Consider the following 13,783-nt stretch of genomic DNA (forward strand, 5'->3'; position numbering starts at 1 on the left):
CCCAACTGCGAGGGTGGTGCTCTGTCAGGGCACCTGCTGCTTGGGTTGCTGTGCTACTCCAAGGCGTTGCATGGGGCTGCTTGTGGCACCTGTGGCTCTGCAGGACTTTCTGAACTCTTGAGGAGGGGAAGCTGCAGCACAGGTGGGATGTGTGTGCTGCTCTTCGCTGCTCTTGTGGGGAAGGTGTAGGTGGCTAGTGCTATGGTGGAGCGTGGACAGAAAATGGTGGTTAATGCACAGGATGGGTGGCATAGCAGGGCTGGATGGCCAACGTTATGTGCACTGACCAACGTGTACCTATGGGCACTGGAAGCGTGCTTGGGGTACCGGGTACCACGGTGCTGTGCAGTGAGGGCAGGAGAGAGCCCACCGTGACACGGAGGACCGGGCGAAGGGTGTCTACGTGTGTGGGCCACGGGTGCCCCGTGTGGTGCTTGGGAGGAGACATGGGTCTGTACAACGTGCCTGTGGTACGCATGGTCCCGGGAGCCCTGTGCTGGGGAGGTCTGGGTGACACTGCAGCAGTGCCTCTGTGGGGTCAGCGAGCGCCTCAGCGCAGTGCTGGGTGGGTGCACCGGGACCGGGGTGAGGGGCACAGATCTACCGCTGCCGAGGGTGGGCGAGGGGGACGCGGCACCCTGCCCGCCTCAGGGGACGGGCAGCACGAAGCGTTAGCCATGCCTGCGGGATGGCGCCTGTCACATCAGCGGCGCCCGCCGAGTGCGGGGGGGCGGCCGTTGAGGCGCGTGACGGGGCGTGTGTGCGCGTGTGGCAGCCGCGGCGGGACCTGCAGCGAGAGCGCCGGTGGGGCGTCGTGCCCTGCGGCACCGCGGCAGCGGCCTCCCCCCGAGCAGCGACGCGGGAAGGCGGCCATTAGGTGTCCGCGCCCATCGCCTGACGTCCTCTGGGCCCGCGGTGGGGAGTGCTGTGTGTGTGTGTGACAGGCGGGGAGGGGAGGGGAGGGCGTGCGCGTGACGCCCTCCGCGCTCCGCCTCCCGCTCCTTGCTCCCGGCGCCGCCGAGCTCGCGTCGGCTCGGCGCGGGCGCAGCCATGGAGCCGGAGCGCGAGTGCCGGGTTCTCTCCATCCAGAGCCACGTCGTCCGCGGCTACGTGGGCAACAAGGCGGCCACCTTCCCCCTGCAGGTGAGCGGGCGCCGACAGGCCCTCCGCTGTGCGGCCCCGCTTCTCGCTGCTGTTTCCCCTCCGCGGGGCGGCGGAGGGAGCCGGGCAGGTGTGACGGCAGGTCTGCCCGGTGCGGGGGGTGGGCGCACCTTGCTAAGTGGGGGTAAGGTCAGGGCACGGCCGGGAGCAGCCCACGCGGCGTGCTTCTGAGTACCGGAGCGCGGGGCTGGGGCGGGTGGAGCTGGGGTCAAGTGACCGACCCGGTCTCCGCGCACCCGGGCGAGCCGGGGCCCGGGCGGCCGCGCCTCCCACCGGGTCCGGGCCGCACGGCCCCGGCCCGCGGCTCCCGCTAACGTCATGTCTTCTCCCTGCTGGTTTGAGGCGGTGGTACGGCGAGCCGGCTTAAAGAGGAAGGGGGGCTGGGGGCGCTGCTGGTGGTCTTGCTCGGTTTAGCGCTGCGGGAGCCTGTGCCTGCCGCCGGGCATGTGCTCCGGTATCGGTCGGGCGCTGCGGCTTGAGGGCGACAGCGGGCACGGTCTGGTAACAGCTTGGGTTTGGGTGCCCTGTGCTGGGGACGGGAAGCTCGGCTTGGTGGAATGGAGTTCTTGTGGTGCTGGGATAGAGTTGAGTCCTCCTGCGTGGTGGAGCTGGGTAAACCTCTACCCCTCAATTTCTGAGGATCTAGGGAAGCTGGAGTAGAGTATAAGGACCACTTAATGGCTGTATAAGGCTGGAGCAGAGAAACTAGTTGACATGGACAGGGGGCTTGAGTCTATAATTGGATCCTGGCCTTCAGGGCTGTCATCAGTGCTGACTTCAGAGTTGCTTGCTAAGGTCTAGCTAATGGTGAGAAAACATTGGTGTGCTTTGTGGTGAGCCTTTACACATCCTGTTGTTCTCTTTTCTGAAGTGTCTGTAACATAAGGGACCTTACCATCAAGAAGTCTGTGTTCCTTGACATGCATGTGGCTGTACGAAGCTTGCTGTCCAAGAATTTCATTGCCAGAACACAATGTGTTGGGGCATTGGTTATCTTGGTATGTGCTTAACAAGCAATAGCGTGATCTCACTTGATTATATATGGGAGATGGTATAGTCTGATAAATCATGCACTTGAGACCAGATCAGCAACAAGCTAAACATCACACCCCCTTATCGCCATCCAATTATAATGTAACCAAGTCTCTTGAAAATTAGTATGTGGTGAAGGGTAATGTTCATATGAAATCCATGTACTGTAGGAAATCTGTGTATATGAAGACCCATGCCTGGAAGGTTGTTGTGATCTCTGGCCCAGCTGTCCCTCATTTCCTATCAGAATGATCTCTAAATTGTGCTTCCCCTTTCTCCCTCTCATTCCCCCCCCCCTTCCCCCCCAGCTATTTTTGTGGTAGCACAAGGGCACACAGTAGTACTTGTTCCCGAAATCTCTAGTCTCTTAACTTTAATTTTGTGTCAAAGGTTCTCTTTACTCTTCTGTAACTCAACCTTTCTGTGGCATATTAGCCTGTGTATGGGTGTCTTGTATGACTTGGCAAGTCAGTTCCTGTGAAGTGTCTTTAGTTCCTTGACTATGACACTAAAATACTGCTGTAGTTAAAAAGGCCTATTGATGTCGTAGCTGGGTTCTGTTTAGGAGGCTATCACACTCACAGTGTGTAATGTTCCTCAGTGTATGGCATAACAAGAAGTTGCTGCCGTGAAAAAAGATAATTGGGGAACAGCTGAATTCCTGTCACTACAGACTGCACTTAAAAAGCCTGTGTAGGCAACCCTCAATGAAGGTGTCCTTGCTAGAAAGTTATTTAAACCTTGGCTTTGCTAGAACATCAGATGTAACAAATTGCCACCAAATGAAACTTTCCTTTTTAAGTTGGGGTTTGTTTTTTTTTTGAAACAAGGAAATTAATTGCAATCCTAATCCTCTTGGTTTTGGTTTGAGTGTTTGGGTTTTTTTATGCAGATAAAAATGAAACCTAATTCTAGGCTTGAGGATGGGTACAGATCTGGCATGCTTATGTTATTTCCCATTCTCTTTTTTACTTTGGTCTTCTGAAGTAGTAATGGTTAAATAAGGCTTCCTTCTAAACTCATCAGTGTTGAGTTTGCAAGGCTCAATATGCAGATGTGTGTGTGGCCATATGAGGTCTGATGGTCTGAAATGCTGACAGAACAGTTCAGGAATCTGCATTTGGACAGCAGCATCCAAATAGAAAACCAGACGTGGTTTCACCTGCTGTTTGCAGACTTCTGCAAAAACATCAGGCATGTTTGAATTACTTGATCTTTGGGGGAAGTCTATGGCATTATTATTTATTAGCAATAGCCAGTGTAACAGTGTGCACAACAGAGAACTCTTTTAAATCTTTTTAATCTTTTTTAACCAATTGATTTTGCTTTGTCAGGCTTCCATTACACTAAAAGCTAAAGTATTTAAAAAGTAGGTTTGCGGGAAGACTTTCTCTATTAAGTATATGGTAAATGCTTGCTGTATAACAAACACAGCAAAAGATAATTAGACCATATATTAGAGCAGTTATAATAATGGAAGTAACCTAGCCAAGTGCGAAATGTTAGAACCCTTTACACTAGTTCAGGTTCAAATACATTTGTTCAAAATACAAGTAGTTTGGGGTTCTAGATTAACGAGTGGTTCTAGATTAACGAGTGGGAGGAAATGCATTCCTGGATTTCCCAGGTAGTAAAATGCCAGGAAGCGAACTGCCCTCAGCTGTGCTTTGAATTCTGTCTTGTCAAGAGGTGAAACAGTTTTTACTTGCATGGCTTTACTGTCTCTTTAAAAGGTGGTTCTGAATTATTTTTAAAATAGTCTTAAGTTATTTCACAGTCATGTAACCTGAGCAGGTTTTGGTATCAGGAAATGGGTTAGGATTGTCCAGCATTTAAGAGAGGAAGAGCAACCTCTCAGTTTTCCAGAAAGAGGTTTGAAAGTACAAGGAAGCAAAAGGAGAAAGTTCCAGCCAGTTTCCTCTGGGCACTCGGCATCAGCATTTGGTTACCACTGGACGAGACTGTACTCCTGTCTGCAAGCCAGACGCTGTTGATCTTTGCTAATGTCTAGGTAACACGGAGATCCAGAGAGTTCTGTACATAATGCTCTTACCTTTGATAATGCTAATGGACATTATTATCTTTTTTGTTTTGGTTTTGTCTGCCTCAGAATTTGAGAACATCTTGTCACCTTTGAGTATTTAATTCTTGACTTTCTTTTGTATCTGTTTATCTTGAAGATGGAGCTAAAAGCATAGACAAATACCATTAATTATTTGGGTCTGGAGAATGAAATTATCTGTTCTGATTTGTAGGACACCACCATAAACAGCTTCTACAATTTACAGGATAAGAAGGCCTTCTGAAATCTGTTCGATTATTATTTTTTATTGTTATTCCCTCCCCCCCGAATGTAAATAATTGTCCTTTCAGGTATTAATAAGGGCAGATGATTTGCATTCTTAGATTACTCCTCTGTGATTCTCTTCTGCAAAAGAAACACTAAGTCTGTATTTTTAGCTCCCTCTTAATTGTAAAAAAGATGGGAAAACAATTTTGGTCAGCACAGATGGTAATTTCTTTGATATTTAAGGATAGTCTTGCACTGCACAGTTCAGCCAAGGGTATAATTTGCTTTCATATGCTGAGACCAAAACCAGTATAAGCCTATTGCCTATCTTTAATGATTATCTGCTGCTCTAGCAAAAAAGTTTAAGGCATTTTTTGGTTTTTTTTTCTTTCTTTCTTTCTTTTGTTGAACGACGTAGTCAAACAGATTAAGGATTGTACAGAAAGAGACAGAAAAAGAGCATCTCTTGTTTAAGATTGTTCTGTTTTTCAGAACCTAGTTCTATTGTGTTAATTGTATGAGTCAGAAGAAGGATGAATCAATCAAATGTTTATAGAATAACTAAGAAATGTTCCTGCTGGCTAGCCTGTATTTTTGTTACAGATCAAAGGCTGAAAAAGCCTAACTTAATGGTTTTCTTCCTTGCCTCTGTTTTTGTTCTTATAAGAAAGGAAAACAAGGGACAGAAGGGACAGATGAATTAAAAAAAAAAAAAAACTAAACCAAAAAACACAAACAAAAAAACAACAAAGCAAAAGAACCAAAATAAAACCACCCAAACAACAAAAAATCACACGAAAGAACACACCCCCCCCCCCCCCCTCCCCCCCAAAAAAAAACCGAACCCAAAAACCTAACCCAAAACCAAAGCAAAACTTTCAACCCTCTGGAAAGGCTTATTCATAGCTATGTAAACAGCATTTTCTTTTTATGTGGATGCCAGTATAGGTAGTTGCAGAAGTCCAGCGAATATCTTGTGCAACATGAAGCCCTGGAAAAGACTTGTAATCTCAAAGGTCCGAACAAGGTGGTCTGGATTTCTAGGGAAGGGCTTTACCAGAACTTTCCAAAAGTGCTTGTCCAGATTAACCCACCTATGAAGAAGGGGTGGCTCTGGGTCTCTGGGAGCTCAGAGGTACCATGAGAACTTTGAACTTCTGAGGAGATTGTAGGAGGTGGACTTTTGACCTGTATGGTAAACTGGAAGGGAAGTAGAGTGGGATGGGACTGGAAGAGGATGAGGAAGTGGAACATTTCTTGAAAGACCAAAACAGTAAAAAAATCCAGTTTGTGTGTGTCACTCTTTTAGCTCTTAACATTACTTGAAGACAGACTAGACTGAGGGAAATAACTGGGAAAAATACTGGGGTGTCGCTTTTACTTAACAGTAGTAGTAAACGGCAGTAGTTTATGTTTGTGTAGAACTGTGAATGAAGAGATCCCAAATTTCTTCACAAACTTTTTACAGAAATCTTTTCAATTACTAATGCAAAATATTTGATTTGAAAAATTAGACTAATTTAAGCCTGCCTAAAAGAGCTGCTAATGTGATATGGACTCTAGGTGACAGGGCTGAACAGAGCCTCTAAAGAAACTGAGAGCACAGCTGACTGAACCTTCATCATCTGAGGTCGAGTCTAAGTGTGTGACAGTGGTATCCATAACTGTTCCTACCAGTCATGAAAATACAGTCATACAATATAGGTTGGTTATATATTACAGTTGAAAAGCTGAGAAAAAGCATGCTAGGATGCATTAACATTTATTTTGCGTTTTGCAGTGCGTGTTTGGGGCCAGTTGACCAGTTGGCATTTTAAACTTCTAAAAAAGATAATGATAAATATTTACAACAATTTATCATTATTATTATAATTTGCTAACTTTTTCCTAGCACATTGTGAAAATTGGAGCTATGCAGATGCATAGGCTGATGCTTGACATGGTAGTTACACTGGACTGTGTGCTGAAGTGAAGAAATAGTAGATTATGGGGGGGTGTTACATAAATGTAATCTTTCATCCAACACAACACAGCAAAGTGGAAAGATTAAGAAGGGGATGCCATTTAGTGATGAATATGTGTAAATATCTGACTTCAGAGCAAGCAAAACTGCCTTATCCTGATTCACCCACTTTCTTTGGAAAAAAATTTGAGTTGTCAAGAAATTGCAAAGCTTATTAAAGGACTGGAAAACCATGCCTAAAGGCTGAGCTGCACTCTGTGTGTGGAGCAAATCATGTACTCAGACTCAGTAGCGTTTACTTGCTTAAGGCACTTTTTGTTAGGAAATGGCCTTGTGTTCTGTCTTTAGGGCTTAGATTTTTTTTTTCTTTTTTTGAATTCTTGCAGTTATTATGTCTTGTTTCTGCTTCAAGTGAAACAGCTGAGAGAATATTTTTTCCCTGTGTAGACAAAGGATAGATAACAGTCGATCAGATTTTGGGGAGGGGGGGGCAGGGGCTACAAGTTAAAATTAATTTCATATAGAGAGTAAAATGTACTGAAATTATTAAAAAGAAAATATAATTCGAAATAATAAAATGAATCTTTAATTGTATGTATGAGTATGGTACAAAGGTACACCTGAGAAAAATAGGTGACATACGAGCTACTGAAACATTTAAAATCTCCCTTTTTATTGTCTCTTACTTTTCATTGTTTCTATTTATATCCAAAAATGCTGGTCACCTTTCCTTGAAGAGCATATTTAGTCATTTTAGATAAAGGATGCAGCATTATCCACGGCTGACTGAACCCACGCCAGGCAGGTATTTTTAGCTTCTTTAGGCTGAAAAGATGCAAGTGGAAGTTCCACTTCAGTTGCTTGTGTTGTGTGGAAAACAGGCTTGGGTTGGTGAAGCAAGGTTAATGTGAGGAGTCGGACATTAGTCGTGGTACATAAAATATCCATTCTTCTGAAATTACTGTGTGTGATAGAGTGTGCAGCTGTATAGTAATCTAAAAAGGGGGAAAAAATGAATGAGCATAGTGTTCGAAACATGCCAAGAAGGTCTGTGTCGATAATAATACGTGCCCCAACAGAAGCCAGACTAGTTCATCATCAAGTCTTGTGGCTTGGCAGCAGTGGGGTAACTTGTCATAGCAAAAAAATACTACTATGCTGAACTATGTGAATTTATCCAAGCCTTTGTTCAGGACTCTCATTTGTTGGTGCTAATTCATCCATGGCACCTCTGAGCTCCAGTTCGCATAACATCTGGAACAATTACCCATAGAGCAGGGAAGAAAACTGTGATACCAAAACTTCTTGAGTGATTCATTAAAAAGCAAAAAACACACCACCACCACCAAAAAAAACCCCCAAAGCCAACACAAAACCCAAACAACAACAATAAAACCCAAACCCAAGCAATAAAAACATATCGCACTTCACCTTCTGTCATCCTGTGTAAATGTTAAGCATATGGACTAGTTTGAGCTGAGTAGAAATCCTTCCACAGTGATTGAACTTGGCTCTGTTGGGAATACAGTGCACCTCTTGTCAGAGGGATGTGTAGGATTGAGGAAGTGCTAGAGACATACTGGAAAATGGTCTCTTCCCGGTGTCAGAGCAAAAGCTGGAGAGCCGCTTTCTGATCTGTAGATGCAGTGGTTTCCAAAAGCAGAAGTAAATGGGTTTCCTGACCAGCAGATCCTTTCCAGTCTGATCACAACTGTTCCCCTTCTCCCCGCTGCGGGTTCCAGTCCTGTTTTACCTCTCAGAAGAGGATCTGTGTAGAAATCTCAAACAAGGATGACACAGCTGTCAGTGACATTAATAAGTTGAAGGGAGGAATCCACGATGATCTTGAAAAATTACATTCATTAGGTCCTTCTACTTGAAACTGCCACAGTAGTAAAGTGCTGCTCTGTCCCACGGTATCAGAATAAGGCAACATTTTTTCTCTTACTTAAATTGGCAGATTGCTAGCCAATAGAGCCAAGAATATTTTCTTTCATGCTCCTCTCAGTAGTTCTCTACTTCATCTCTTTATTGTTAACACTAAATTATTTGATTTCTACATGAATTTCACTGTGTTTGCTCATAGTTACACATGGTAATTCTGTCTCCAGCTTCTGGAAGAGGAAGGAAAAAGAAAATAAGTTACAGTAGAAAAAAAACGGTATTTGAGTCTGTTGTTGTGGTTTGTTTGGGTTTTTTTGGGTTTTTTTTTTGGTTTGTGGTTTTTTATTTTGTGTGTGTGTTGGTTTTTTTGGGGTTTTTTTTGGGGTGTTTTTTTTTTTTTTTTGGTTGGGTTCCCCCCCCCCCCCCCCCCCCCCCGAATTATATGCTGGAGTTTATGGCGATGTATTTAATAAAGTTTGGCCTAAATCTAGGCAATTAAAATATGTATTTTTTATAAATCTGTGTATCTTCATGTGTTTTACAGCATTTGTTTTGGGTGATGAGTACTGCCAAAGGAAAACTCTTTATCCATCCGTCCGTCCATCCATCCATCCCTTCATTGCAGTTACTCTCACTTTACTGGAAGAATAGAGCCCCTGTCTCATAGGGATGGGCACCATGTTACCTGTGGAAATCCTCAGACATGGAGCAGCTAAGAAAAATGGAAAAAAAAGTTTAAAAAACTGGATAAAACTGAGACCAGCAGGGGTAGTATTTCCTGCAGCACATTAATTGTTGTTGCTGTTTGTGGACCAGCACAAGCTACAGTCAGTGTCACAGCTCATTTCTTTTGTACTCAAATATTGCCAATGGCTTTATGGTGTAGTTAGAAGTAACTAACTACAGTATGAACTTTTCATTCATACGACAACCAAACAAATACATGGCAACTCAGTGTTTAAATTTAAGAGGTTATATTGTCATCTGTCCTCTGGGGTATAGTTTCACAATCTGCTGGTTTCAGTAGCAAAGCCAGCTTCAGAAACTGGCTCTTCTCTTACCACCACCAGCTGGTTCTTCCACCTGCACTATTTTTCTGTTTATGTCAACTCTTCAATGAAAGTAATTTTTTGAAGCCAGGTGGTGAACTGCTCAAAGAAGCCATCTGGGTTATAAATAACTTTACAGAGAGGGAAAAGAAGAAAATGTTTGTTTATCTTGTGAGTCAATTTCCTGATCCAGTTCCCTACACCAGCCCCACAGAAGGCTCTTTTGGCATAACTGAGGTGCCAGAGCAGAAGCAAGCCCCAGGCTCCTGTACCTGGCATCCACTGAAGGAAGCATTCTTCAAAGTATGCTCTTATCTAAGACATCTGCTTGCTCTGAAGGAATTAGTGAGACATTTAACTGTTCTCTAGAAGCTTCATTCTTTCATTCTTTCCCTGTAGTAGCCTTAGTGTGATCTTCACATAACGTGGCACCTCTTTCAGGGAGTTGTTTCCTGTTCTATTTTTACAAGCATCTGTTATCTTGCAGTTTAACATCTAAAGCTTTGTTAGGAGGGTGGGATCCATTCATAAGCTACCTAAGAAGGCCAAATAAAGCATATGTGCTGGATAAACGAAATCTCTTGTAGGATAACTCCACCTTAGAGGTACATAATGTGCTTGCCATGCCTTGCTAATGGACTGGTAATACAGCACTAGCTACCCAAAATACAAACGGCAGGAATAAAAAACAAATAAAAATCAGAGGAAACGAATGTGTTGTGGGATCCCCCTTACTGCTTTATTCACTGAAATAAACAAGAGATTCAGTCCATGCCTGTTGCTGCTCTGTATGTCTGCTTCTCCTAATCAGTGTTTGTAAACTTCCTTGTGTAGGAAGAACTGCATGATTCCAGTTGGCAGGAGTTTGCAGTGACAAGTATGGTGTTTTTGTCAAATTACATCCAAGTGTAGAAGGAAGCAGCATAAAGATGATGAATCTGAAATTTGCAGTGAACCTGCAGATTTTACAGTTCTTCAAAGGATTATGCGAACTGTAGCTTCCTCATCTGAAACCAGTATCTAAAGTCACTGTTACCTAACAACAACAATAAAAGTCTCAGGATGGAGGGGGAGGAATGTATTTTGTTGGTGGAAGGCATTCAGCCACCCACAGCACCACCTTATTCTCCCTTTTTTATGTTTGTCATTTAGTGAGAAGAATGAAGGGGGAAACAGAAGCTGTTATTTCCTTGTCTTTCATTTACCTTAGCCTTTATAAATCAGTGTCGTGCAGATCCATCACTTGATCCCACCCCAGATGGCAGGAATGACCTCCTGCCCATAGGAAGGTTAATAGAGCAGCTATACCACAAATCTGTTGACTCTGCATTTGGGTCGATCTTGAACTGAACTGGTGTAATGCGTGGAGTAAAGGTGATGAGCACGTGTGTCCTGCAGGCACAAGAGGCTGTTTGTTTGAGTAGCCTATGAAAAAATGCTGATGATATAGAACAAGGAATTTCATAGTGCTGAACAAAATGGCTTAGAGGTAATTTTGATGAGGGTATGTATTTTATGTCATCTTAGTGTCTTGCATTGAATAGTTAGCAAGGCACACCAATCAGTCTGTCAGGGTGGAAAGTAAAACTGGGTGACCTGGTGGTATTTGCTCTGAAGCATTCCTATGTCTCTAAGGCTTATTTTAAAGCACTATTGGATAATCTTGAATTTGGCCTGATTATGTTTCAGATATGTACTTACATTGTGAGCCTTTTCAGAAAAATCAAGAAATAAACTGCTTGAGAACAAATTCACTGCAGTCTCAGCCTGTTCTAGTCTTTTCTGTTCAGACAGTCAGGATGTTACAGCTAGATCAGCCCATCTGCAAATTCTCAGTAAGGACCAATTTTGCCAGAGCACTTTGACAAAAATTGCAGTCTGCTCTTGCAGAAGAGAGAGGCATTTGTTTTCTGCTCCCGTCTTCAGTACATCCTGTGTGGTGTCCAGTGCTGAAGTCAGCTTGTAGATCCTCAAAACTGGTATGCAGTTGGTCAGAGGTGAAAAAGGAGGAGCACTCAAGAAACAGGCATTAAGCAACCTGAGGTCATCGTGTTGTTTTTGCTGATGCAGAGCTACTTGTGGTTGGGCCTGAGAACTTGGAGCCATAGAACAACAATGAAACATCAAATAAATGTGGCTGCATCGTATATAAAATATCCCAAACCTCTTCACACATAGCTTCTTCTCATGTGTGTTCTTTTGTAACTGGAAAGCTAAGTTGGGAAGGAAAGAAAACAGTGAAGTTTGAGTCTTGACTTTTGAGGAGCTTGACTTGAGAGTACAAGAAGTTGAGGTAAAAAGCAGGTTCAGGTAGGGAAAAGCATGATGGTTTGTGGGGGGTTTTTTGTTTGTTTGGGTTTTTGTGTGTGTGTGTGTCTGAGGGTGAACAGTTCTAACCAGGGAGCTTGTATGTTCTTGATTTTGTGCGTGTCTATTGTTTGTATAGTCTTCACATAGTGTTTTGTAGGTTTTTGTAATGAGTAGAAAGTTCTCTTGTTTTTAACAAGTATCAGCTGCTATCGCAATGCTAGTCTTTTATTTGTTACAGTGTTTCCTGTGTTGTCACTGGTGAAATAACTTCCCCCTCCCCCCAAGTTTTTCTGCTCTATTTTTTTTTTTCTTTCCTGTTTTGTAATTGTCTGTTTCTAACCTCAGAATTTCAAGTGGCCTATTTGGTACCTGACTGTAGATTAATGAAGGACCAACAGTATCTCCAGCATCCCTGTTCCTAAGCTAGTTTATTTGCTCCTGTATTTTCATCTTGACACAATATCTCCAATATATTAATGATTTTTCTTTGCAGTGCCTTGTCAAATGCTGCACTAAAATACAGCCCTATTGTATGTTCAGAATTTTCATTATCTACTTGGTATGCTTTATTAAAAGCTCAGAACGAGAAAAGAGGTTGGGTTAGTCAATAGCAATTTCAGCTCGGTTTATCAGCCCACACCAGTGATTATGCCTACTTCACTAATTGCCAGGACATGCCTTTCTTCTTCCCAAGTTCCTTTTCTCAAACTGAATTTGTGCTCTAATTTTCTACACCCAATACAATGTATATTTTTTTAATTCAGTATGAAATGAAAAGAGATGCATTTAAGTGAAAGAGCTGGCAGACAGTGAGGGGTGCAAGCTGCAACGAGGCAGTCCTTTCTCTTTCTCCCCCCCCCCCCCCCCTTAATTTGATGATAGAAATTCAGCCATTTTGAATACACTCCTGTTCCATGTCCAGAGGAGCAATGGTGTTCTCATGGACTGCAATGATGTCTCATGGAACTGCAGTGATGGCTGTGTAAGATAAAGCTCCAAACTGTAGTACTTAAACATCAGGATGTGTATGCAAATGACTTGTAATACAATGGGTACATAGGGTGTTTCGTGCCCTGATACAGAGACTTTCTTATTGGAAAGTATAACTGCCATTACTTTGCAAAAATCCCCCAAAACTTAACTACCTTGTTTGACAGGGTAATTTTAGCTATGGTATTAAAGTTAATTCTGTTAATGACTTTCAATTAAGCTCTGTTTTAATATATGTAAAATAAAATTGAAAGGGTTGGAGTGATTTTGGTTTATGTGGTACAGTGATTTTGTAGGCAAATATAGGTATGACTAGTAATTCAGTTGGTGGATTATACACATGCTCTGCTAAAAGTCAGCAGTTGGGGAGTTACCACAAGTTTTCTTAAAAATTCCTCATAAATTGTGTCTGTTTAAGCCTCTCTAACCCCGTTTATGTATGTCTTTTTGCTCTAAAGCTTTGTCCTTTAACTGATGCATCTGTCTGTTACACTGCTAGAAGAGTCACTTTCCTCTTGATGTAGGGCCTGTTAATAGCAATAAAGCCAGCTGCGATCTAAATGTGGATGAGGAGGGAGGTCCTCTGGAAGAAAATACGATCATATAGCGGGGCTCTTCAAGCCCTTGACTAGTTTTGTGTTGCTGTCACATACTCTCAGATAAAGGCCCTCTGAGGTTAACCAAATGTGCCTTGTGCAGTCCTGAGCAGGCCAACTGTTTTCCTTTCAGTATGTACATTGTGGTCTGGTGGGCTACTGGTTGACAGCTTTGAGATATTTTCCCCTTGTATGGGGCACTGGACATGCTCTGTTAGTATACCTGTCTACTGTTACCTTCCTTTTTTGGCCCAGATCCATTTATTCAAGTGCCTTATGCCAGCTCACCTTGTTGACTTTCCTTATGTTAACTGTATTTGTGGAGGCAGAGGAGTAAGACGGTAATCAGGCAATTAATTATTTATTAATTAAAATACATAGTCATAGTTAAGATGTTTGTTGGGATACATAGTTCAGATGTTTGTGGATAAACTTCACATATTCTTAAGCTTAATAAACTGTGTGTGTATTTTGTGTGTATATATTTGAGATGTAGGATTTTCTCTTA

General features: G+C 43.1%; 1 protein-coding gene across 2 annotated transcripts in view; it reads left to right on the forward strand.

Annotated features, from left to right (window-relative positions):
* The first annotated feature begins 958 nt into the window (after positions 1–958).
* Positions 959–13,783, forward strand: part of PDXK (pyridoxal kinase) — a 51,462-nt gene continuing 38,637 nt past the window's right edge. For both annotated transcript variants that reach the window (XM_030474734.1, XM_030474745.1), the window contains exon 1: positions 959–1,143. In XM_030474734.1, coding sequence (XP_030330594.1) covers positions 1,051–1,143 — 93 coding nt within the window. In that variant the 5' untranslated portion in view covers positions 959–1,050. The remainder of the gene's footprint in view (positions 1,144–13,783) is intronic.

The sequence above is a fragment of the Strigops habroptila genome, chromosome 2, assembly GCF_004027225.2.
Source record: "Strigops habroptila isolate Jane chromosome 2, bStrHab1.2.pri, whole genome shotgun sequence".
Lineage (NCBI taxonomy): Eukaryota > Metazoa > Chordata > Aves > Psittaciformes > Psittacidae > Strigops > Strigops habroptila.